Here is a 26,753-nt window from a genome sequence, read left to right as displayed (position 1 = left end):
GCAGTTGTTATGCAGACGTTATTCCTCAGTGATGAAAACCATTAGATTAAGATGCTATATTAATGGCATTTAACAAGAATGACACAGTTATGAGAGAATATTATTAGTTTCTGAACATTGCTTGGTAAGCAGTTCTGATTGTTTATGCATAAGATGGAACTTAAAACTTGTGTATTGGTAAGCATTCTAGGTTACTTGTGTAAGTCATAAACCGTTTTAATAAGTTTAATCAAGCTTAAACACAGAGATCTTTTTTACTTGTACCAGAATCTGGTGTGCCTCAATTTTACACTTGCAAAACATGCAATCTGGACTGCATAAACAAGTAAAAATTTCGAATTTCTAGCATTAGCACACATCGTCATTAAGTGTTATCTAAACTGTTGTGAATAAGTTTTGAATTATTTTCAGAGAAATTTATTGTTATTAGTACGAGTATGAAATTTGTCCTATTAATGTAATTTTCTCTGGTTGGTCTAGTGGAAAATGAATTTGAAGGCTGGAAATGTACTAATTCACTTATATGGGGAGGAAGCCATTGTTAGTTCTGCTTTAGATTCATCTGAAAGTGTATTAATTATAAATATATTGTTCCTCTGACGTCAAGTTTTCTTCTGTGAATGCCATTGTAAGTTCTTCTAAAGATTAAGTATGGGTACGAGTGTTGTTAAAGGTTTTAACATTTTTACAGAAGCTGTGTAGATCCTAATGTGAACATAGTCCCACATTAATTAAGAATATGTCCACAAAACATTATATATAACAAAAGACTCATCCCACCTTTATATAACAAAAGACTGATCCCACAACCAATGAGTTTTGAACTTAGAAGTGGTTTACTTTTATTGAGCGATCCATCAAATATTGAATTTCCCATCATTAAAAATTTATTGGCCTGTTAAATTTTATTTTATTTTTTCAAAATTTACGAATACTAATGCTTGAACAGGTTACATTTTTTTTTCTTTTCTTAATAATCGATGTTATCTCATTACTGAACAACTTTTATTTTTCATTTAAAAGTATCTATCTTTTAAATAATTAATCGTTTTTTAAATATATATTTACTCTTCAATTCTTTCAACTAAGAAATTTTGTATATCTCTTATTCATTAAAAATAAAAGCTAAGTAAACAAAGCATTTAAGAAATTTTCAAAATTTAATTTAATATTTCAAAACTATTATTCATACATATCTAGAAGAGTTAGCTTAATGTAGTGAATGTGTTGTTTAAAAAACAATTAAACTGATTTCATTTGTAAAACATAAGTTATTTATTGTTGTTATAGTTTTTTCAGAAATTGTATAATTATAATTTTATTTTTATTTTTAACTTACTCAAAAATTTGCATGTAATAGTATAAATATTTTATATACAATAGCTATACAATTTGAGTACCATTTCATATTTTACAATAATAATAGTAATAAAAATAAATAACACATCTTGCTACTGTTACCATAAATATATATTTCTTAGATAACTTTATATTTCTTGTCCACAAATTTGTATCTTTTTCGGGTAAACATAAAGTATGTATTAAAAAATTCAACTTTGAAATTTATATTTGTATTAACGTATAAGAATCATTTTAAAAGACCAGTAGAAACACAATTGTTTGTTTTCGTATTTTTGTGTATACATTCTTTAAGTTTTAAGAAAAAGTATTGAATATAATAGTGTAAAGTCCCTTAATATTAACTTTAAAATGGTAAATATGACAAAAAAAAAAGTAAACTCGTGCCAGTTTTTCTTTTAAAAACTAGATTTAAACTCGTGTTTATGAAAAAATAAATAATAATATTTTCAAGTTTATAATTAAGTTTTAAATACAATTTACAGATTTAGAAAAATCAATATATATGTCATAACATAAATAGTAGATTTTGTAAAAGTACAATGAATAAAACATGTGTATAAATATAGAATAGACTTTCTAAAATTATAAAGGATATACAAAAATATATGAAGCAGGTTTGCTAAAATTATATATCAGTATATAAACATAATGGTCTGATATGCATTCTTAAACTGTTTAATCAATGCATTATTAAACTAGTTTAACACGTGTTATTAAACTTATATAATTAGTATATGAACACACTCGTCTAATGAAAATTGTTAAACTCGTCTCGTCTAATTCATATATATAATCTAATATATGTTATAAAACTCATCATAAAATATTCTAACATATTATTTATACTAGCGTACCACAAATAGAGTGAAATATATTAGAAAAAAAAAATGAAAGAATAACTGTTGATAAATAGAGTAAAAAAAAGAGCAGAAATAGACGATTTTACAAAAAGTTTGTAAAAGTAACGGTCAATTTTAAAAAATTTAATAAATAATTATATTTTAAAGAGTAAAATTGGTATTTATAAATGTGGACACAAGAGAAAATCATCTTCATATATTGTTATAGATTATAATAAATAATACATAATAAATTATAATATGTATTTTTAAAATATGCGTGATATTATATTAGTAGGTAATGATAATGTAGTGTAATTGAGTTAATATATAAAATAAATTTATATTTATTAAAAATAGAGTGAAATATAGCATAAAATATGAGAGAATAATTGTTGATAAATAGAGAAAAAAGAAGAGCAGAAATAGACAATTTTACAGAAAGGTTTGTAAAAGTAACATCAATTTTAAAAATTTTAATGAATAATTATATTTTTAAAGGGTAAAATTGGTATTTATAAATGTGAACACAAAAAAGAGAATCTCTTTATATATTTATATATTGTTGTAGATTATAATAAATAATAGATAATAAATTATAATAGATAATAAATTTAATTTAGTAATTATTTTTAAGAAGTCATTTAAAATTGAAATTATAATATATATATATATATATAATGAAAAATTCTCTTTATATTATGATGATGATAGGTAATAGATTGAATCTAATAATTATTATTAAAAAGTCAGTTAACGTTATCATAAAAAGGAAAATTAAAATTATGAAATGTTTTCTTTATATATATATATATATATATATATATAAATTTCTAAAAAATTGAAAGTGTTTATGCAAAAGAGCGGTGACACAGTATGTTTTTTTACCTTAAAAGAACTTTTTGGTTTGGATTGGGGCTTACGAAATTAAACTTAGAAACGCCGTCGTTTGCTGTGAAACATATTAGGCAAGCTATATTCTACTTTTTCTTAGTGTTCCTATTCTTTTATTTTCTTCCCTTCTTCTTTAGCACTGGAACGACGATCCAACGTGATAGATACTCGTTGCTATGGAAGGTGTAGCTGAATCCCAGCGAACTCTGTAAGTTTACTTTCTCTCACTTCTTTCGTTTCTCCTTCAATGTTCAATGTTCTTTTTTAGGGTTTCTGAATGGTTTGATTTTACTCTTAAACTGCGTATTTTGTGTCTTAATTTTTTTGCCCTAATTATGGTTTAACCCTAGGTACCCGTACGTGACTGGATCCTCTGTGGTTGCTATCAAATACAAAGATGGGATTCTCATGGCCGCTGATATGGGAGGTCTGATATTCAATTAGCTTTTTATCTTCGTTTCGCAAAATGTTCTTTATCTGATTATTGTGGAAGTTTCTTTCTCGGGTACTTTGTTTCAAAGAAATGACATTATCGGAGAAATAAATTTTAACGATAGTATTAGTAGTTGTTTTATGATTCATGAATCTGCCATGTCTGAATAGTTCATTATAGTTTATTTAAGTGTTGGAATACTTTGTATATCATATGAATGGGGGATATGTTGATAGGTTCATATGGATCTACCCTGCGGTACAAGAGTGTTGAGCGTATCAAGCCTATTGGAAAACATTCTCTCCTTGGTGCTAGCGGGGAGATAAGTGACTTTCAGGAGATTCTGCGCTACCTTGATGAGCTTATGTCAGTACCTTTTCCTTTTAATAGTAATTGCTACTCATTGTGAATCGGTTATCTCAAATAAGTTTAGTGTTAAAGGTGTTATGAGTTAAAATGGTTGCATCTGCTCTGTTTTCCATACTATGCTTGCTTTTTTTTTTTGGGCACAGTAAAATACTCTGTAGTTTTTCCCTTTACCTTCTTTGTATTACAAAAGTTCCTATCTAACTGTTTTGTTTTGAGTTTTGGTTGTGCAGCCTTTATGACAACATGTGGGATGATGGGAATTCTCTAGGACCGAAGGAGGTGCACAATTATTTAACCCGAGTGATGTACAATCGGCGGAACAAGTTCAATCCTCTGTGGAATGCGCTTGTGCTGGGTGGAGTTAAAAATGGCCAGAAGTACCTTGGCATGGTATGATTTTGTGTTTCTTTGTTTGTTTTTTCTTTGCAGTTCCAAGTTTGGTATACCTGCAAGTTTTTTTTCCTTCCAACACTTAAAAATCCGTGTATCTTTTCCAGGTTAACATGATTGGGATTAATTTTGAGGACAACCATGTAGCAACTGGGCTTGGAAATCATCTTGCTAGGCCAATTCTTCGTGACGAGTGGCATGAAAACTTGACCTTTGAAGAGGGTGTAAAATTACTGGAGAAGTGCATGCGCGTGCTTTTATACCGGGATAGGTCTGCAGTCAACAAAATTCAGGTTTTATACTGTTTCCTTTTCTTTCTCTACTCTGCTATGCTCTTCCGCTTCCTTTCTCCATTTTCCATTAATCAACACAAGTATTTAGGATAAGTTGATAGGGCTTCAATTTGTACAAAACCTCAAATGTACATTTCTCATCTGGATTATTTATCAAAGTAGTAAAGATCTATTTTTTTTTTTTGTGTGAGAACAGCTTTAATACCCGTTCATAAGGAATTGTAAAGTGACAGTGGGCATTAGGGCGGTTTTAAAATCTCACAATGGCCTCCTGTGTTCGGAAAACAATCTTTTTAATGTCTTTCTCCTTTACTCTAAAGTGATGATAATAAGATCTGGGACCTAGCCCAGATAAAATTGTTTCCCCCAACTTGACCGATAGTTCATCAATAACAAGTATATTCAATTTGTCTGGGATAGACCATACTTATTGTTACTAACACACACCTCAAAAACAAGAAGAAAAAGATAAAAATGAAGTAAACACCGATGTTCGTATTATTTTGTTAATGAAAATATAGACGGATAAAAGATCCCACTGCCCAGAGATATGTGAACTAGTCTTGTAACTCGAATAGCCTTCCATTCGTGTTTCTTCTTTCCCATGCCATCCTCTGCTCTTATTTGAAAACTCCATATCAATGGCTCTTGCTATGTTCATCATTCTTCCTCTTATAAGTGGACTTACAACATGCAAACTTCTGATTCAGGTTCTAATTTCTTTATGCAAACTGTGAATAAAGTAAGCAAAGTACTCTTCATGTAATTTGGGCACTTGAGCTACTAAACATTCAAACCTTTGTATGTAATCCTCTATACTCCCTGTTCCTACCGAAATCCCTCTCCCCCTTTAACTAACAGCAAAAGCGAATACAATTAGTATTTCCATTCATCCATATATTCTTCTCTCTCCTCTAACTGCAGTGTCCCTAAGTCATGCGACCTCAAATAATATTTCTTTCTCACATACACTTTTCCCCATCTTGTCTTACTACCTTCATGGCTAATGGTTCATGGAGCCCACTCATTCTCTCGGCCTCATCACTTATCTTGTTCAATGCTCTATGGTCAACCGAACCTCCAACTTCCATCTTTTTTCTTCTCTAAAATTAAAAAGTGAAATATGATGTTATTGTACTCTGTTTACATCTGCTAATCGTTTCCCTTTGTTAAGCTCTATACCTAAGAGAATATTCTTCTCAAATTTTCATGTTTAAATATTTTGCTCAATATTATGATTGGTTTTGGAATTTGTATGGGAAGGTATTGAAAATTGGTTGGTGATTTTGTCTGGGAGTTCTCTTAATTTTGGATTATGCATATGGTTCTGGCTGATGCATATATGACAAAGTTCATCAGTTGGATTTTAGCTCCTAAGCATTTATCAAATGCTTACCTAGATGTCTTTGTGATGTTCTCTCTTTTCTACCTTTGTTTGCATACTTATTTATAATCCCCACTTCTAGCTCATGGGATAGCAAGTTAGTAGGTTTTCATAGACAGCTAATATGAATTTGCTGTGTTGTACTGGTACGAAATCACGTGTGAATCTTGACTCTAATCAACATAGCATGGCATAGACAAGCTATGTGGTAACTACTAACTACTACAATTTATGCTTGCTTGGTTATGTCTGCTGATATGTGTAAAACTTTCAATTTCTTTTGCTGTGCACATTCTGTAGTGTGTTGGTGGTCATTATTACCAGTCAATCACTGCTTTGCTTGTGTACCTTAGGTTCTTGACTGCTAAGCTGTATATATGTTGTAGATGTTAAATCAGGGGTAAACGGAACCTTTATTGCACCCGTTGTATCATGAGGATTGAGGCTTGGATCTGAACTAAATTTATGAATCTGCTTCGTCACTTCCTCCCTTTGTTGAACCGAAATGGGTTCTTATACATCGCATAATGAATATTTTATGATACTTAAGTGTAACGTACTATTGTTTGCAGATATCCAAAATTACAGATGAAGGTGCCACTGTTTACCCACCTTTCTCGTTGAAAACGTACTGGGAGTTCTCTGCCTTCAAGAATCCAACTGCGGGCGCTGAAGGTTCATGGTAGATGATGACTCATTGTGAAATGAAACAGAGTTTTAAATGATATCCAATAGACTGCTTCAAAGGTGTTAATGGGATGTTTTATATCTTTTTAGGTTCGAACTGATCTGTTTCATTAGAATCTATATCCCAATTTCCTTTCATTATGACATTCATAAGATACTTTCCCTTTTCAATTACTTGCATAGACATCATTGCAGTCCACCGGTTTGAATTTGAAATTAATCATGCAAAGATTTGTCAAGAAGTTTCATTTTTTATGTTTTTTTTCCTATAAAATCACTCCATGCATCTGCCATTTTGTTTTTATTGACAAATATAAGGGCATTCTTATATATATATATATATATATATATATATATATATATATATATATATATATATATATATATATATATATATATAGAAATCTTTATTTTTGTTTTTTTCCTAAAACTTACGAAAACTGTTGTTTGTTTTCATATGATTTTAACATGGTTATGTTTTGTATATATCGTATAAAATAGTAACTAAAATGAATATATTATAACTTATAATTTTTTTTGTGAACTATAGAATGAGCTCTCAATTGAGTTAAGAGCATCTAGCCGATTGGCCTGAATAAATCTATCTCCTCTTTTGTTTTTTCTTTTTTTATCTCCAGCGTTCCTTGGTCGCAGCAGAGTTTAATGGTCTGCAATTCTAATTTTTGTAACTTTTGTTGATTAATCTCTTGAATGTGCTAATCTTCTAATTTCATTTTAAAGAAAAGCTTTCAATTAATCCGTATTCCTCCTTTCCCTTTTCTTTTCTAAACAAAAGTCCATGATCAGTAGATTATTGGTGTCATTTCAAGAAAAAAAACAAAAAAAGTCGTGTTTGATTTTCTTTGTAACTTAGAGTTTTGTTTCACTTCTCTGCAAAACTGTTTGAGATGAAAAAACAAGGGATTTTTTGTAAATTGAATTTGTTAGGAAATTCATTGAAATTTAAGCTTGTAAATTTATCCAACCATAAGCTTCACAATTTAATTCCAGGTTTTCTTTAAACAATCATTTGTAGAAAGGATAAAAAGTTAAGTACTATTGAGACACAGATTAAGTATAGCTACAGACTCCAAAACAGGTTTATGGATTGTTTATTAAAATATTTATAATTAATTAAGTTATATTTTCTATTTTTTATTTTTTTAATTATTCTGTTTGTTATGAAACTCATTTGCATCTTCAATATATCTTTTATTTTATCATAACCTTTATATAATTATGTTAAAATGATATATGTCAATTAATATCTTTTTATGTCTCACATTTGAATATTTCTATTATTTTTTAATATTTTATTTTGTGTATATTTTTCTTTCACATGAGAATGTTTAACACTCTTAATTTAAGTGTTTAATAGTATAAACATTTCATTTACTAGGTATTATTAAAAAAAAAAATTATTTATTATTAATTTTTGTTTTATTTGAAGAACTCTTTTATTTCACTAAAACAATTTTTGTTATTTCTTAATCATTGAGTATATATGTTGATATTTGAAAAGTTTTCTTAGATCTCTAAGGTATTTTTCATTTTATCATATCCTTTGCGATTTCTTTTAATAGTCTCTCTAATTGTTTACAAGACACACATTTGTAAATTTTATAATATTTTTTGTTGTTGTTTATTTTCAATATGTAGAATAATATTTTGATGTATTTTATCTAGTTATATTTTATTTTATAATTCGTTATCAATCATACTGTAATTTTTTTCACTATAATTATATAAATAATTTTTATTTACTACAATATAAAAATTTAATGTAATTGACATTAATATTTTTTTTATCACCATCCAACGTATATTGAAGTTCAAAAGAGACAATATCTATGTTATAATTTTATTATTAAGTTTATTATTTATTCTTTGCATCATTTTAATTAAGCGATGTATTATAACTTTTATTAGTGTATAAAAAAGAGATTTATTAGAATTTTAAAAATTGAAGTAAACAAACATTTAAAATATATTTTAATTTAAAAATTATTTTTCTTTTATATTTTTTTAAAATAATTTTAAAATTTATCAAATAGGTTTTATTAATGTTTGTAAATTTAATAAATATTTTTGGTTCTCATGAAATTTTATTTGATATTCTAATTTAAAATGTAAACAATTATAATTTATTTCAAAGTATTTGATATCGAAGAAATAATCATCTCCTAATATTGAATATTTGATAATATTATGTTTTCTTTACCATAATTTTTTATTTTAAAAAATTAATTAAAATTGATATTGAAATAGTGAGAAAACAAATACAGATACGAGATTATACCCGTTACTTAATAGGATGGAGACGAGACAAAATTTTGATATCATTAAATTTAGGTATGAGAATGTGGATGAATGTTTTGTACAAAAATAAACATGCAATAGCAAACCCATCCCCTCAGTGTCCTATCGTCATCCCAACATGCAAGTGATAACAAACATTAATATTATTAACAAAATTTAACCAGAGTGAATATTAAAACATTAAAATAATAATAATTTAAATCTTTGAACTAGAGACCAAAATAAAAAAAATTGTTAATCTTATAAATTTTTAAAAAATTCCAAAAAGCTTCAAAGTTTTTTTAAATCTTCTTTAATTTTATAAACTAACATTGTTAAAATATTTACTCTTAAATATTCATACAATAATTTAAGTTTATGTTATATATTTGTATACATATAGATTATTTTTAAGTATAAAATGTTAATAGAATTTTGTTTTTTTGGAGGGTGATTGATTGCGGGTGTAGACTCATATTTGGTTCCGTCCCTTATTCGAAGACCACCAATCTGTTACACGACTACTACTGCTACCAGAAACACGTGAAAACTTATTTAACATGTGACAAAATAATGTTTGCTACAGCTAGTTGAAGATCACACAACTATGGATAAGAATCACAATTTCCTATGAATTTTTATTACAGCTAAATAGAAGATGACACAACTTTTTAATTTTTTTAATTTTTACTACATCTTTAAACCTCAACATTTATTAACACAAATATATAATTAAGTAAAAAAAAATTTATAATCCACCTCAAATAATCATGAGTCCGTAAATTATTGACTAATTTAAAAATATTTTGTTCCTAATTTATTTTAATACTAATTTGTTTTCTTATAATAGTTTAATTAAAATGTTTACATAAACATTATTATAAAGATAATATATTAAAATTAAAATATTAATTATATAATTAAACAAATAAATAAAATCAAAAATTTAAAATATTTTAAAATATTGTTGAATAACATTTTAATAGAAACCTACATATTTAAATTAAAATTAATAAATAATAATAAATAAAAAGTTATAAAAAATAACAGAAAATAATAAATTATTGTTGTAAGTAGAAGAATATTCAAAACTGAGTGAAATTTATTTAAATCAGAATTAAGTGAATTAGATTCTATTTAATCCATATTTAAATAATAATAATAATTATTTTTAAATCAAATTCGACTCAAATTTATGACGAGTCAAATTCCCTTAGAAGTTAGGCACACCTGCTTTTTTCTACTATTTTTCATTGCTACCTTGAATGTTTTGTTACATGATTAAAACAAAGACTTTTATATTATCAACAATCTGTTCACATTTGTAATAAAAGTTTTTTTTTTCAACCCCTTTATTATTTTGAGTTGAACGGATAAGCTTGGCCAAATAATTCATACTTAAATCATGATTGGGAGATGCTAAACTTTCTATTTTATTTTTTATAATTTTAAAATTTAAATTTATATAATATGAATCTTGTTAAAAAACTAGTGAAGTCAAAATGTTTTTTTAGCCATCATATAAATATTTTATGCAATTTACTTTTTTTTTCTCATTTTATTTGTTCACACTCTACATTTCCATTCATCCATACGAGATAGAAAGGAAGGTTTTTATTATTTTTCTTCATTTCTGTCTATGAAAAAGTATTTTCTACCAATCTCTCTATTTCTATTCTTCATATCCTCTCTTTAGACCTATGTATTATTAAAAAAACAACTAAGTTTATATTAATTAAGAAAATTAATGTAAGGCTAATTATTTCTGCCACCTTAATTTTAAGGGCTGCCCTGCAGCAGTGGGCCTAAAGGTTGGCCCATGATATAAGAACCCTTCGTGTTGCCCTAATTTCACATTTTCATTCACTTTCAGAAAACCATTCGTCTTTTCGCCTTGCACTCACAGGGCGCTTTGCTAGGGTTCCTCCCCAAGTCTTCTCGAACTAGCTTCGAATCAGTTCCTACTCCACGTAAGTGCCCTCTCTAGATCGTCTGAGTTCCATTTGTTTTTTCTTTGTATTTCACAGTTAGGGTTTAGTATTAATCCGCCCCCTTTGTCCCGTGTACCTTCTGTTTTTAGCTCTTTAGTGCGTTCTAGAGCTGTTGTGCTCCTTGATTGTGCATCGAACGTCCTGTACGAACCCATTCCAGGTAGGGAAGCTATGGCTTAAACTTATATTCCGCTCCCTTCCATGTTGTTGACTGTCGTTTTGAGTTTATGTTGATTGGTGTGAGATTTTGGTTAACTGTGGACGCAATGATTTGTTGGGTTGAGTTGGTGTGAGTGGCTGTTACAGGAGAACAGTGGCGAGACCTGATAAACTTGTCCAAGCGAGCCAGTCTTGCCTAGGCGAGACAAACAGGGACTCGCCCAAACCCTTTTTGCGCAAAAGGTCGCCCAGGCGACCTGCTCAACTTTTGAGCGAGCGAACATCTCGCCCAGGCGAGAAGGGACTCGCCTAAGCAAGATCCCGCGTTGGCTTCTGGTTCCTCCTTCGAGCCCTCGCCTAGGCGAAGGGGTTCCGCCTGAGCGAGAACGTCTCGCCTGAGCGAGACCCTTCGGCCTGAGCGGGGGGTTGGGCGAGACAGGGCACTGTTTGGTTGTTTGATTGCTCTTGGATGGTTGGAATTTGTTTGAATATGATTGTTGTGATGAGATACACGTTCGTATGTATGTATATATGCACAATGGCTTGCTAAGTATGTATGATATGATTCATGAATGGTGAATGACGGATATTGTGGAAACTTGGCATGTGAAATGAATGAGTGGACTGGAATTAAAGTAACATGGTATTGATATGAGATGAGGCCCTAGACTCATGGGATGGTGATGATCAGTAGCATGGATTCAAAAATGTGATAAGTATGAGGAATTGGCCTCAGGGGTTGGTATGCAATTTCAAACATGATTTAACGTTCTAATATTGTTAATTTATGATTGATTGGTCCGTGTTAGCGTGTAATTCCTTGGGGTTTCTAGGTGAGACCTTCGGGGTTGCGCTTCAGTGGTTGGAACGTAATTCTATGGTCCCTGTTAGTGGGTGTCCATGGTGGTGCCCCATCTGTATAACTAGGTAAGGATTGCATCCTGACACTCTAAGGGGTCAGTTAGTCTCACTTAGAGCGGACTAACCCCTGTGGTGAGAGTAGCAGGAGGCCTGAAACTTATTAAGGGCTAACCTTGTGGTGAGGGAAATTTGATTCATTGCAACACTTGTAACACATAGCTCGGGGGTGAGCAGAGGTATCCACCACAAGTGCAAGCATCCGTTGAATCCGACCAGGTTATATGTATCCGGATGAGTCGAGTCGAGTCGTAGTGTATTGTTTGAAAGGTCGTAACATGCTTGTGTGATGTACGTATGATGGACTGTGAATATGTTTCTGACTTCATTGATGATGTGATTTTATGCACAAGCTTACCCTACTTTTGTTGTTGTGTGTTCCTGCTGTGTGGTACTCTTATTTGCGATGATCATCAACTTGTTGGTGTGAGCAAAGACGAGGAACACCCATGGACAACAGGGAGATGGTCATTCCGCTGCATAGTCCGCGTGGATTGGGCTTTAGTTTCCTTTAGGCTTTTATTTAGGGCTACGGCCCCTGTATTCCTCGTTATTGGAATTGTAAACTTTTAGCCATATCGTTATCCTATTTTTGGTGGCATCATGGTGTGCCTTAGTTGTAAGGTCTTATGTTTAAACTCCTGAACTGCGCTCGCTGTTATATTATAATCATGTGACTTTCTTTTAATTACGCTCATTAATTAATTGAGACGTTACAATTACCTAATATCATTTAATTACATTATTCTCAATTTCATTATAATCCGAAGATGGGACAATTTTCTAACAGAATAAAGAGTTGGCATTTTAAATGGTCAATGAAGAAAATGTGTGATTCTAATCGGAGCAGTATTTCATTCTGAATTTGCCTTTACCTGATTCGTATGGCTTTTATTGTATGCAGTTGGGCGTCTTTTTCAATTCACACTATTTAATTGCAATATTAAAGATAAAATGAGAACTTATTCATACATTAACTATTAAAAAATAGAATAAATCAAAGATATTCTCAACTTCAAGCAAAATTAATTATTGCTGAAGTAATGTTTTTATTTATTTATAACAATATATATAATAATATATAAAAAGATTTTTCTTTTCTCCATATTTTAAAATATCAATTTTATTCTTTAAAATATAATTATTTGTTAAATTTTTTAAAATTGACTGTTCTTTTTACAAATTTTTTATAAAATCGTTTATCTTTTCTTCTTTATTTATTAACGAGCATTCTTTCATCTTTTCTTATATATTTTATTTTATTTTCTCATATTTTGTGATATATTTTATATATTTTGTATAATAAATAACATTACAATATCATTATCTACTAAAATAATATCACAAATATTTAAAAAATACGTATACAGGTACGATATGCGATAGTACATGCGATAGTACAGTGTTTATGCTAGTTATATAATAAAGTAAATTGAATGAATTATACTTATATTGAGTATATATAATTTTTGCTATTTTGTGAATAAGACGCTATATATGATTATATACTGAGCGACTTATGTTTATGTGATATATCTAGTACAATATTATTGTGGTCCCTTTGCGTGTGTGTTGTATTTTATGTGTATTGGATGTAAGGATAATTTAGATGATATTGTTTATTATATGGCACAAAACTTGTTAAGAAAGAAAAATATTTGACTTTACTAATAATTTAATCACAAGGTCATACCCATTCTTATTATAACAAATGCAAGTAGTTATCTAGATATAAAATTCCAACATCAGTTTTATCAGTGAAAATTATAAATTATATATTCATCTTTGTTGAAAATCTTTGTTGAAAGTACTCAAAAATACAAATATTGAACGGAAAAGTTGATTTTAAATGATTAATATGTAGCGGAAGAGTGTAAAATGTTGGTTGAAAGTGACAATAGTTATTTTATTTCTCATGTATGTACATGGATTTTATATGCATAGTATATATACAACATCAAGGTTAATTTAATTCAAAAGTATAAATATAATTGATTTAATTTATTAAATATCATAAATGTAAGGAAGAAAATCTAAATAATATATTTTTATAAAAGTATTGTAATAAATTAAAATCATATGACACCTGTATCAGACTATTAATTAAAATCTAAAATAGTTAGGCTAAAAAAGACCACTGACAAATGGGTTTCACGGTTTTCGTATACTACACTAGAGGTTATGGATTCTCCTACGTTTTATATACTTGTTAACGTTTTGTGTACACAGACAACGGGAGAACGTGGAAACAGATATAAAAGACTTTTTTTCATTGATCTGCGAAGAAAGTAAGAGAAAGACTGATGTAAACAAACAACGTTAAGTATGCAATTTTATGATCGAGTTTTTTGTTATCATCATAGTATAAAACGACAACAATCCTAGAAGCTGTCAGAAACTTCATAATCACTGATCTCTTCACAGGTATACACATGGCTTCTCTAGAGTTTACAGTGCGAAGGTGCCAACCTCAGCTGGTGTCTCCTGCTATTCCCACCCCTCACGAAGTTAAGCTACTTTCCGACATTGATGATCAAGAGGGTCTGCGTTTCCACGTTCCATGGATACAAATTTATCGAATGCAAGCATCAATGGCAGAGAAAGACCCAGTTCAAGTGATTCGACAAGCACTGTCACAAACACTTGTCTTCTATTACCCATTTGCGGGTAGGCTTAGAGAGGGGCCTCACCGCAAATTGATGGTGGATTGCACCGGAGAAGGTGTCATGTTCATCGAGGCTCATGCTGACGTCACACTTGATGAGTTCGGTGATTCTCTCCACCCTCCATTCCCATGCTTCCATGAACTTCTATACCATGTTCCTGGTTCACAACAAGTTACCAACACTCCCATTCTACTCGTACAGGTATTGGAATTTTGAAGTGAATTCTTCATAACTATTTATCTGTGTCTATAGTTTGTTGATGTTGGATATGAACTGATGACATCACAGGTGACACGCCTTAGGTGCGGTGGTTTCATCTTGGCCTTCTCCTTCAACCACACCATCTGTGATGGAGCTGGTCTTTCACAATTCATGAGCACGTGGGCTGAAATGGCTCGTGGTGCAACCAAACCTTCCATTCCACCGGTTTGGCGTAGGGAGCTTCTAATGGCAAGAGACCCACCTCGCATCACATGCAACCATCGCGAATACGAGCATGTCCCAGACACAGTCAAAGGAACCGTCACATCAAACGAACATGACATGGTTCTTCGGTCGTTCTTCTTTGGACCTTCCCAAATAGCCGCTATTCGTGGCTTGGTTCCACCCCACCTTCAGCACTGTTCCACGTTTGATCTCATCACAGCATGTTTGTGGCGCTGTCGCACAAAAGCGTTGGAGATAGAGGCAGAAGAGGAGGTTCGCATGATGGTGATAGTGAACGCACGTGCAAAGTTCAATCCTCCTTTACCCGTTGGTTACTACGGCAATGCTTTTGCGTACCCTGCAGCAGTTGCAACTGCAGGGAAGCTTTGTGAGAATCCAATTGGGTACGCAGTGGAGTTGATAAAGAAAGCGAAAGGCGAGGTGACAGAAGAGTACGTGCATTCGGTGGCAGATTTGATGGTGATTAAGGATGGGTGCACATTTACGCCCATAAGATCTTGTCTTATTTCGGATTTGAGTCGTGGGAGGTTCAGGGAAGTGGATTTTGGGTGGGGTGAGGGTGTGTATGGAGGAGTGGCTGAAGGTGGGGCTGGGAGGTTTGTTGGAGCAACGTATCAGGTGTTGCATAAGAATGGAAGGGGAGAAGAAGGCATAGTCTTACCAATTTGGTTGCCTGCTGAAGCTATGGATAGGTTTGCAGATGAGTTGGATCACATGTTTGGGAACCAAAACCAAACTACAATAACTACTCTTTATTTCCCGAGGTCTACCTTATAGTTTAATAATTTGTTGCATATCTCCACTGCATGCATTAGGCCATAAGTTTATTTATCTTATTCTTAGTTTTCTTTTACTATACACTAATTTTTATATGTAAAATTTGAACTAACCGTAAATAGTTGAAATAATTTAAGTGTTCTTCTCGTCAAGAAAAGTGACACATAATTTTTAACTACTTAAGACTTGTTTAGGTTAAAAATAATCTGTTTCTTGACCATGAGAGTAATATTTTTATTTATAATAGATAAATCAGTTACAAATATTACAGATATACATAATCATCTTAAAGATAATCATCAATATCTTCCTAAATCTCAACCAACCTAAATAATAACTAATGTAACTATAATAATTACATAATATTTGTTAGTATTATTTCCTTAATCTTATCTTCTTACAAGGAGGTTAGATTGCTATCCTTACTGACATCGACTCTATAGCGATACAACTCTACACCTCTGCTCATCCTTTCTCAACCATCATCTTTATGACGATGCACTTCATATCTTTGTTCTTTGTTGATCATCACCCTATCATCGATAATATATTGACTTTATCATTGACAAAATATTGACGTGCTGTTTATGGACGGGTACAAGTGTAATTTGATTTGAATCGAAATTGTGTTAATTCTACGGGACTTCAATTCAAATTAAAAAATTGATTAAAGTTGTATTTGATTTATGTAACTTTTTCTCTAATTCAGAAGTCGTGTAAGGTCACCTTAAAAGTCATGTTATGTGTGCACAATTTCTTTGTAATAAAAAGTCATGTTATGTGTGCACCTTAAAAATTCTCGGTTCTCTTTCATTTTTCTTTCTAATTTTTCTTTTCATCATTCCTAAATCAGCAAGAATCAAAAGGAAGTTTTTCGTCTTGCAAACTCCTCCCACTCGTCTTCGTATAACCCTACTATAAAGGGAGGGATTTTCTGGGAAAAATACGATTTTTTGAATTTAAATTTTCAAGAGACACAACAAAAATAAATAAGAAAGGAACGTAGAATAAAATAGGGATGGAGTTGACACAATCTAACAGATTAATAAGTTAAGTGAAAATTCATTATAACGATGTTAATTTTTTATAAAAATTAGAATTCTAATCCAATAACCAAGAGAATAATTTCTAAAATAATGCAAATTCATATAATATGATTCAAAAGTATCTATGTCAACTTTTGGTACCTTGATATATAGACAAATACGTTTAAAAAAACATAGAAACTCTAAAAGAAAGTCCAAAGCTCAAAACATAAGAAAATAATAAAAAACGAAAATTACAGACTTTAGTGATTTAGTCCTCTAATTTTTTGATTTGATTCATTTTAGTTCTCTTATTATTTTTTTTGTTTAAGTTGGTTTTCTAATTTTTTAAAAATGTTCAATTTGGTTCTTTCTGTTAAGTTGACGTTTGTACATCTCATGTGTCGTTTTGTGAAATTCTAATGATATGTGACATGTATGGACTAGGGATGTCAAAAATCTCCGTACCCGCGGGTATTAAAAATGGTAGAAAACGAATATTAAAAATGGATACCCGCTACCTGCGGGTACGAGTATTTTTTATACCCGCATGTTAACGGGACAGGTACGGGTATCATGGTATCATAGTATCTGTATCCGTGGATACCCGTACCCGCTAAACTTTAATTCACAAAAATACCCTATATATATATGTGTGTGTGTGTGTGTATATATATATATATATATATATATATATATATATATATATATATATATATATATATATATATAAACATTATAATCTAATATTTTCTAGGCTACATATCTTATCTTCTTATGTCTTCATTCTTTCAGCTTCAAATATTGGTACGTTGTCTTCTCCTAAGTACACCCATTGACATTCTTCTCTTTCCCTTCTTTGAAATTGGGCATATACATCAAACCCTATAGACAATGACGTTTATGGTATGCTTGTTGTCAAATGATGGAATTAAAATAAGAATATTTGGCACGTGACAGTTGAGGTTTATTATTTGATTATTTTGTAGGAATCAATCAGAGAAAGTGGACTTGTTGATGAAAACACTAATTAAAAAATTTTCATTGTGTTGAACGTTATTTTATATTTATTTTTATAATTATTTGGACTTGTATGGAGACTTGAGTTTGTTTGAACTTTATTTAAATTTTATCATAGTGATGTATTTTATTTTATTTTAATTGAATTTATAATTAAATATTTATATTTTAAATAATTTTGTAAATATCCGCGGGTTCCCGTGGATACCCTCGGATCGCGGATATGAAAAAAATAGACGGGTACCCACATAACAGATATATGACAGATATGGATACGGGATGAATATTTATCTAGCAGATAGGGTACGGGGGAGCTACTATCCGTACCCTACCCGCTCCGTTAACATCCCTAGTACGAATATAATGTGTTAAGGCCAACTTAACAGAAATGACAATAATATTTTGACAACTAAATTTTTTCTATTTTAACTTGAAGTATCATCTTCTAAGTGATTTTCAAATATTAAAAAAAATAAAAAATTACTTAAAAAATAACACCTCAAATAATAAGAGAAAGTTGTCAAATTTTAATTGTTAAAAATATATTTTCCTAACAAAAAGGACCAAATTAAATATTTTCAAAAGAATAAAGAACTAAAATGAACAAAAAATAATAAAACAAAAAATAAACTAAACCAACAAATTAAATGACTAAATCATTGATTAATCTACGTATTCGTATATGTTAGTATAACAAATGTTAATAGACTTTTGTTTTTTGGATGGTGATTGATTGCGGGTTATGTCCCTTCCAACACCACCAATCTATTACACGACTACTACGAAAAACACGTGAAACCTTATTTAAAACGTGAAAGAAAAATAATGTTTGTTTACAACTACCACCGTTTAAATAAATAAAATAAATAAAATAGAAAGATGTTTGCATATCGAACACTATTTTCACCGTACTATGAATATGTGATCATAGAAATAAAAACAAAAAAGTAAAAAGAAATGTAAAATAGTATAATTTATGATATAAAGAAAATATTAATTCCACTTTTAATCTTTATAGATCTGAAAATATGCAAGTTTCATGAAATTTTAGCTGTAGATTTATTTTTCCAAATTTTAAAATTAAACAATTTTAATCTATTGCTAATATGCTATTTAACTGCTTAAAAATGTTACACGTCTATTATTGTAAACTACTTATTATGGTATTAAAAATAAAACTTCATCGTTAACTTGAATAAATATTGTTTTTAATGAATATACTAACCGTTTTGATTAACAACTAAAATTATTTAATTTTAAAAAACTGAAAGACTAAATATGTGATTAAATTTTTATTGATAATGCTAAACTATGTGTACAAAAGATGGATTTGAGTCTAAAAAATAATATTAAATAAATAAAATAATAATTTCAGTAATTCCTATGTAAAAGCAAGTCCCTTCATTATTCAATGTTTTTTGTTTTTATAAAATCTCGTTCAGTTAAAAAAAAATCAGGTTAATTTAATTCATTAAAAAAACTATAAATCTGATACATGGATGTAAATATAAATAATATTCTTTAAACATAAAAATTATAATAAATTAAAATTACCGATACGTTTAAACATAAACATTACAATTAAATTTTAATATAATAGTGTTAAAAAATCCTCGACTGGCAATTGAGTTTCATTATTTTTGTCAAACGAATACAAGTACTGCCAAAATAATATTTTCGTTCCGTAATCGAGTTTGTCTATTATGACTGGAGATCCGTTTGTTTATAAAAGGGGTAACAGTCGTAGGTACTGTGTCAACTCAAACAAACAAGTTACTAAGTAACTCTCTCTCTCTCTCTCTCTCTCTCTTAATAAATACTCACATAATTCATGGCCTCATCTTCTTCTTCTTCTCTACAGTTCACCGTGCGAAGATGCGAACCCCAGCTGGTCCCTCCAGCTATCCCCACTCCTCATGAAATTAAGCTACTTTCCGACATCGATGATCAAGAAGGCCTTCGTTTTCACGTTCCATTCATACAAATTTATCCAAAGCAAACATCAATGGCAGAGAAAGACCCAGTTCAAGTCATTCGCCAAGCACTGTCACAAACACTTGTCTTCTATTACCCATTTGCCGGTAGGCTTAGGGAGGGTCCTCGCCGTAAATTGATGGTGGATTGCACCGGAGAAGGTGTCATGTTCATCGAGGCTGATGCTGACGTCACACTCGATCAGTTCGGTGATTCTCTCCACCCTCCATTCCCATGCTTCCATGAACTGCTATACCATGTTCCTGGTTCACACCAAAGTACAAACACTCCCCTTCTACTTGTACAGGTATTGTAATTTTGAAGTGAGTTCTTCATAACTATTTATCTCTGTCTATAGTTTGTTGATGTTGGATTTCAACTGATGACATCACAGGTGACACGGCTAAAGTGCGGTGGTTTCATCTTGGCCTTCTCCTTCAACCACACCATCTGTGATGGAGCTGGTCTTTCACAATTCATGAGCACGTGGGCTGCAATGGCACGTGGTGCAACCAAACCTTCCATTCCACCGGTTTGGCGTAGGGAGCTTCTAATGGCAAGAGACCCACCTCGCATCACATGCAACCATCGCGAATACGAACATGTCCCAGACACAGTCAAAGGAACCGTCTCATCAAACGACCATGACATGGTTCTTCGGTCGTTCTTCTTTGGACCTTCCCAAATAGCCGCTATTCGTGGCTTGGTTCCACCCCACCTTCAGCACAGTTCCACGTTTGATCTCATCACAGCATGCTTCTGGCGCTGTCGTACAAAAGCGTTGGAGATAGAGGCAGAAGAGGAGGTTCGCATGATGGTGATAGTGAACGCACGTGCAAAGTTCAATCCTCCTTTACCTGTTGGTTACTACGGCAATGCTATTGCATACCCTGCAGCAGTCACAACTGCAGGGAAGCTTTGTGAGAATCCGTTTGGGTACGCAGTGGAGTTGATAAAGAAAGTGAAAGGTGAGGTGACAGAGGAGTACGTGCATTCGGTGGCAGATTTGATGGTGATTAAGGATCGGTGCACGTTTACAACTGTGAGGTCTTGTATTATTTCGGATTTGAGACGTTTGAAGCTTAGAGAAGCGGATTTTGGGTGGGGTGAGGGTGTTTATGGTGGAGTGGCTGAAGGTGGAGCTGGGAGGTTTCTTGGAGCAACCTATCAGGTTTTGCATAAAAATAGAAATGGAGAAGAAGGCATCATCTTACCAATCTGGTTGCCTGCTGAAGCTATGAATAGGTTTGCAAAAGAGTTGGATCACATGTTTTGGAACCAAAACCAAACTAAAATATGGAGTCCTAGTTTAATCAAGTCTACCTTATAGTTTGTTAATAGGATTTAGATTCTGAAATGGTTTTCCAAAATGGTTTTTTCTGTGCTATTTCTGTGTACTGCCTTAAAATATATTGGGTATTGATTTTGATATTTTAAAATATATCACTTTTTTCTTTTTAAATACCAGTATTAGTATATTTTAGTGTGCAGAAAAGAAGATAGCATCAGAAAACCAATAAAAAAATTATCGTAGCTTATGAAAGAATAACTTTAATATTTGATGTCTTAGTATGGTTGAAAGGGCGAAGAAAATTTTGGTTTGTTATGGAAATACAAAAAATTGAACTCGATAAAAGTTGAGTTCTCAAATGATTTTTTTTTTCAGAATTTATGTAAGTTTCAAACTATCTGTTTTTAATATTTGGCTTCTAATTTCGTTTTAAAAAAGAATGCTTAATTAATCGAATGGTACCAACTTTCTTTCGGATATTTTTCAGTTTGGTCTCTACTTTTAAAAAATTGTCTATTACGTCTTAATTTTTGAAAAATTATCTCAATTAGGCCTATTTCAGAAACAAAAATATTAATGTCGTTAATGGCGTGTCGCATATCAGTCTATGTTTTTTTTTTTGTTTTTTTTGTCATACGTCAGGTCCTTGGTGTTACACGTGATAAGATACTGAGTGTTATTGTCTTGATTTCAATTTAGTCATCATATGTCTATTTGTTTCAATTTAGTTCCATATAACCATATACTTTTATTTGTTTCAATTTAGTCCTCACATATACCATTTTGATTCAATTTAGTCCCAATTTTTTTCAAATATATATATATATATATATATATATATATATATATATATAAAGTTACTTAATAGAATATGAGTATTTTAAAAATTTAAACGAAAATAGAAATATGACGGAAATGAGTATTATGACGATTATGGAACACAAATATTTACATCCTTATATCCAATTGAAGAAGTAAGATATTTTCTATACCCAACCAATACAAGAATTTTTCGTCAAACAATGCCATGGAAACATGTCTATTTTTAATCCCTATTTGCTTCTATCAAAATAAGGTGCAACTTCAAATGTGCACCTCAAAATGGACAAAAACATCACGTGCTATGTTAAGTTTTTGTATTAATTTTAATTGTTATTTAATTACAAAAGATTATAATTTTACTTTAAAAATTTGAACTCTTTCCTTTCCAAAGTTTTAGTGGGGAGTGAAATTTCAATTTTAATTAACTTTTAAAAAAATTATATCTTAATATTTTAACCGGTTAAAATCGATATTATAATTAAAAAAGAAAAAAAATCATAATATTATAACATAAATAAATATTTTAATAATATATATTAATAATTTAAAGTAAAAAAATTTGAACATGTTCTGTATTTAACATATTCTTTATTTTTGATAAAAGATATTAATAATTTAGTTTTAAAAATAAAAATATATATAATCAAAATATGAATATAGTTCTAGGTAAGATATAAATGCTAACCTTAAATACATCCAACAACCTATCTAGAAATATTAAAACTTTAAGTTTTGGCATGGAAATTTTGTAATGCAATGCCCTTCGTAAACCAAAAACTGCTTAGTCACATCGGAAACTTCGTATATTTATAAAATTAAATTTTCTGATGAAAAAAAAAGGACTTCATAAAGTCTAGCCGTTCTTGCTCCGTTTGGATCCACCATCATAGCTTGGAATCAACCATACAGTATTTTTCATGTATTTTACTATAATGGTGTAGTTTTATATGTAAAATTTGAACTAAAATTGTGTAAGTTTTGGATGATTTGAGTGTAAGTATGACTTCAATTTAATGAGTTAAGGTTGCGAGAAAAACCGATCATTAAATAGAAACAAACAAATACAAATTTAATGTATATATCCTATATCACTCTTTAAATTTATTTTGTGTAAAAGTGATATTAATTTTTCTTTCATTATTTATTTAAGTGTAGTAGAGAGTAGTTCATTCAAATGTGAGTACAACATTTGAATGATTGAAAAATTCAAAGTGTTAAACTCTTATAAATTGTGCATAAATTGTACAGGCGTTTAAAAAACTCTTACATATAATAATATTGTATCAGTGTTTTAAGTTTTTTAGGATCTCTCACCCATCTTATTAAAGGAAGACATGACTGAAATAAGGCGAGAATAGACAAATTATTTTTTCAAGCATGCAGAAGATAAAATTTAATTAACTTTTTCTTTTAACTCAGAATACCTATTTTATTCACTAATTATTTATTTTGACTTTAGAAATATGTATTATGTATTACTAACGTTATGTTTGAAATCTATATGTTGTTCTTGATATTTTTCTTTTTCCAGGTTTTGATTTCATGCTAAAACCAATTTAATTAAAAAAAAAAACTCAAAACTTTACCCGTATTATAGAACTAACCGGGATATATATATATATATATATATATATATATATATATATATATATATATTAACAAACATAAATTAACAGTAACATACATAAAATTGAAGACAAAAAAAGAGAGTAAAATATTTATGTTTGTTATGTTTACGATAGATATAAATTTACGGGTATTATAAAAGCAATAAACATCAACTTTTGTTTATTGTTTAGTCAATTGACATAAATTTACATCTTTCATCATTATATCTGACAAAAATAGACGTAAAAATTCTAAAATAACATGTAAAAGTCTTTTATGTTAGTATTCGGACAAAAAAGATTTAAAAAAATAAAAAATAAATAAATAAATTACAAACTAATACGTAACATGTTTTTAATATCATAGATACATATTTGACATAAATGACTTAATTAAATCAATTTTAAAAAAAATTAAAAACATAAAAAAAAAAAATTAAGGAACCTACTTAAATTATTTCAAGGCCAAACGAATAATTTAGTCTTATTTTTACTACAATACAAAAAAAATTACTGACTTAAATGTCGACGAAATATATTTGCATACACCCCTTCAACCATCTCAACTTGAGAAGAGGAGATCATCTTAGGGTGGAAGTCATTTCAAAGTTGGGGAAGAACAAAGAGAAGGTCTTACAAAGACACCTGAATTGGTATATGAAAAGTAAAACCATGTGAAAAACTTTATATTAAAAGTGATGTAAAGTAATTTCTTTTGAAATTTCTGTGTGATTTTTATAATTAAAAAACTTATATATATATATATATATATATATATATATATATATATATATATATAATTCTTAATTTTGATAAGTTTCGATATAAATTAATAATTGTATAATAACACAAAAAATAACTATTATCAAAGTAAGATCAGGAAAAAAGATGAAGAATATTGGTTTTTTCAGCCATCCTTTCTTATTTGCATATGTAATTGAAACTTTATTTTAATTTTAATATGAGATATCATTAGTTTAACTAATGGTAATGAATTGCAATTTTTTTTAAATTATTCTTTATGAATTGACATTGTTTACACCGAATCTTGTTATAAAAATGTATTTTTGTTTCTAATTAACCATTTTGTGGTAAATGCTATTTTTAACCAAAAATAATTATTTACCATTAAAAAATAAAATAAACTAAGAAGAAAATGTAACTAGTATGACAATTTCGCGATAGTAAATATTAAAATATAATTATAATAATACAACTAATTATTTAAATATTTTAATTGGAGACCAAAATATAAAAATATAATTGATCTTATAAATTTTTATAAATTTAAATACAGTTCTAAAACTTTCAAAGACAATTTTTTTTTTATAATTTTCTTTCATTTTAAATTAAATTATAACAAAATGTATATTTATGTTGATAAAAGAAGAAGATGAATATCTTATTCTAAAATCTTGAAGAGAAATGAAGTTTTGACGATGATAATAAATAAAGAAAAGTTGAAATTTCATTGATGATAATAATTTATAGAAAAATGTTGAAGAGAATGCTAAGATCCCGTAGTAATTTACATGGAGAAATGTTAAATACTTGAACGTTAGCGTGGATAAATATTCCCTACAATATGCTACCTTGGTAATTAAAAAAGTAATAATTTGGCTACTAGTTTTACTTTGGTTTTGGTCAACATTACAGAATATAAACCAAAATTCTCTTAACTATATACAAACTATATAAACAATGTAAAAAACATGTATCTTACCGGTAGGTTGCTTTTAGATAGGAACATGTTGAGAGTCCCATATCAATTAGAAATAAAGTTAATTTATATAAGTTTAATTCATAATATATAAGTGGAGTGCAAATTTTAGTTTAGAAGTTAATTTTGTAGAGTTGAAGTAGATCTCAAGTTTACTTCTAGATATCAGAAGCAAGTCATAATCTATCTTTTAGACATTTTTTTCTAATCGATATCGGACGTTAGGTTTAAAGCTCACCTCGAGAAGTATGTCATGTAACTCGTGTTCAAACCTTTCCATCGCTTTGGCAGGCAACAAAATTGGTATCACTGCACCTTCTTCTCCGTTTGCATTCTCATGCGATATCAGATATATTACTGCATCAAATGCTCCAGCCCCAACTTTGGCTACTCCGCCATACAATGCATTGCCCCACCCAATGCGAACATCCTCATCTGCCACGACAGCGCCACAAACATGCTGTGATGAGATCAAACCACGTCATGTCATGTTCTGTTTGATGTGACGGTTCCTTTGACTGTGTCTGGGACATGTTCGAATTCGCGATGGTTGCATGTGATGCGAGGTGGATGTGTTGCCATGAGAAGCTCCCTATGCCAAACCGGTGGAATGGAAGGTTTGGTTGCACCACGTGCCATTTCAGCCCATGTGCTCATGAATTGTGAAATACCAGCTCCATCACACATGGTGTGGTTGAAGGAGAAGGACAAGACGAAATCCAACATCAACAAACTATAGACAGAGATTAATAGTTAGGAAGAAATACCTGTACGAGCAGAAGGAGAGTGTCGGTAATTTGCTGTGAGCCAGGAACATCATATAGCAGTTCATGGAAGCATGGGAATGGAGGGTGGAGAGAATCGCCGAACTGATTGAGTGTGACGTTTTAAGATTTTAGTTTGGATTAAAATATTCATTTGAGAAATAAAATATGATAAACTTAAAGGGAAAATAAATAAATAAAAGTGAGATTGTTTGAATCAATAAACTTCAAGTTTACTAACGTTTTAATATGGTATAGAAAAGGCTGAGGAAAATTTAGCTTGTTATGGAAATACATAAAATTGAACTTCAGAAAAGTTGAGTTCTCAATTTTGTTTTTCAGAATTCATGTAAGTTTCGAACTATTTACTTCTAAAGTAAACATGAAAAAAAAAAAACACTATGATACTTTGACAAACTTTTTTTTAGAATAATAATATTTTGACTACTAAATTTTGACAACTTTATTTTACAACATGAGGTGTCATTTCTTAAGTGGTTTTAGAATATTGAGAAAGAGAAAATGAAAAAATGGAAACCAATCAGAAAATGACACCTAAGATTGTAAGAGAAAGTTATCAAAATTTAGTAGTCAAAAAATTATTTTCCTTTTTTTTAATAACG

At 30.1% G+C, this 26,753-nt stretch overlaps 3 protein-coding genes across 3 annotated transcripts; all 3 read left to right on the top strand.

Moving 5' to 3' along the window:
* The first annotated feature begins 3,115 nt into the window (after positions 1 to 3,115).
* LOC114186631 (proteasome subunit beta type-4) lies at positions 3,116 to 6,893 on the top strand. The gene is made up of 6 exons (XM_028074593.1): positions 3,116 to 3,303; positions 3,446 to 3,522; positions 3,765 to 3,894; positions 4,128 to 4,287; positions 4,395 to 4,580; positions 6,537 to 6,893. The coding sequence occupies exons 1-6, from the start codon at positions 3,272 to 3,274 to the stop codon at positions 6,648 to 6,650; spliced, it is 699 nt and encodes a 232-aa protein (XP_027930394.1). The 5' UTR covers positions 3,116 to 3,271; the 3' UTR covers positions 6,651 to 6,893.
* Positions 6,894 to 14,202: 7,309 nt separating this feature from the next.
* Positions 14,203 to 16,026, top strand: LOC114189028 (benzyl alcohol O-benzoyltransferase-like). Its single transcript, XM_028077725.1, has 2 exons — positions 14,203 to 14,884; positions 14,972 to 16,026. Exons 1-2 carry the CDS (start codon positions 14,450 to 14,452, stop codon positions 15,905 to 15,907), a joined length of 1,371 nt encoding a protein of 456 aa, XP_027933526.1. The 5' UTR covers positions 14,203 to 14,449; the 3' UTR covers positions 15,908 to 16,026.
* A 3,547-nt stretch (positions 16,027 to 19,573) lies between these two features.
* On the top strand, positions 19,574 to 21,367 carry LOC114187673 (benzyl alcohol O-benzoyltransferase-like). Its single transcript, XM_028075981.1, has 2 exons — positions 19,574 to 20,233; positions 20,321 to 21,367. The coding sequence occupies exons 1-2, from the start codon at positions 19,784 to 19,786 to the stop codon at positions 21,254 to 21,256; spliced, it is 1,386 nt and encodes a 461-aa protein (XP_027931782.1). The 5' UTR covers positions 19,574 to 19,783; the 3' UTR covers positions 21,257 to 21,367.
* Positions 21,368 to 26,753: the final 5,386 nt, after the last annotated feature.

Source organism: Vigna unguiculata, chromosome 6 (genome assembly GCF_004118075.2).
Source record: "Vigna unguiculata cultivar IT97K-499-35 chromosome 6, ASM411807v1, whole genome shotgun sequence".
Taxonomy (NCBI): domain Eukaryota; kingdom Viridiplantae; phylum Streptophyta; class Magnoliopsida; order Fabales; family Fabaceae; genus Vigna; species Vigna unguiculata.
The sequence above is the reverse complement of the archived record's forward strand: the minus strand, read 5'-3'. Positions and strand labels throughout refer to the sequence as shown.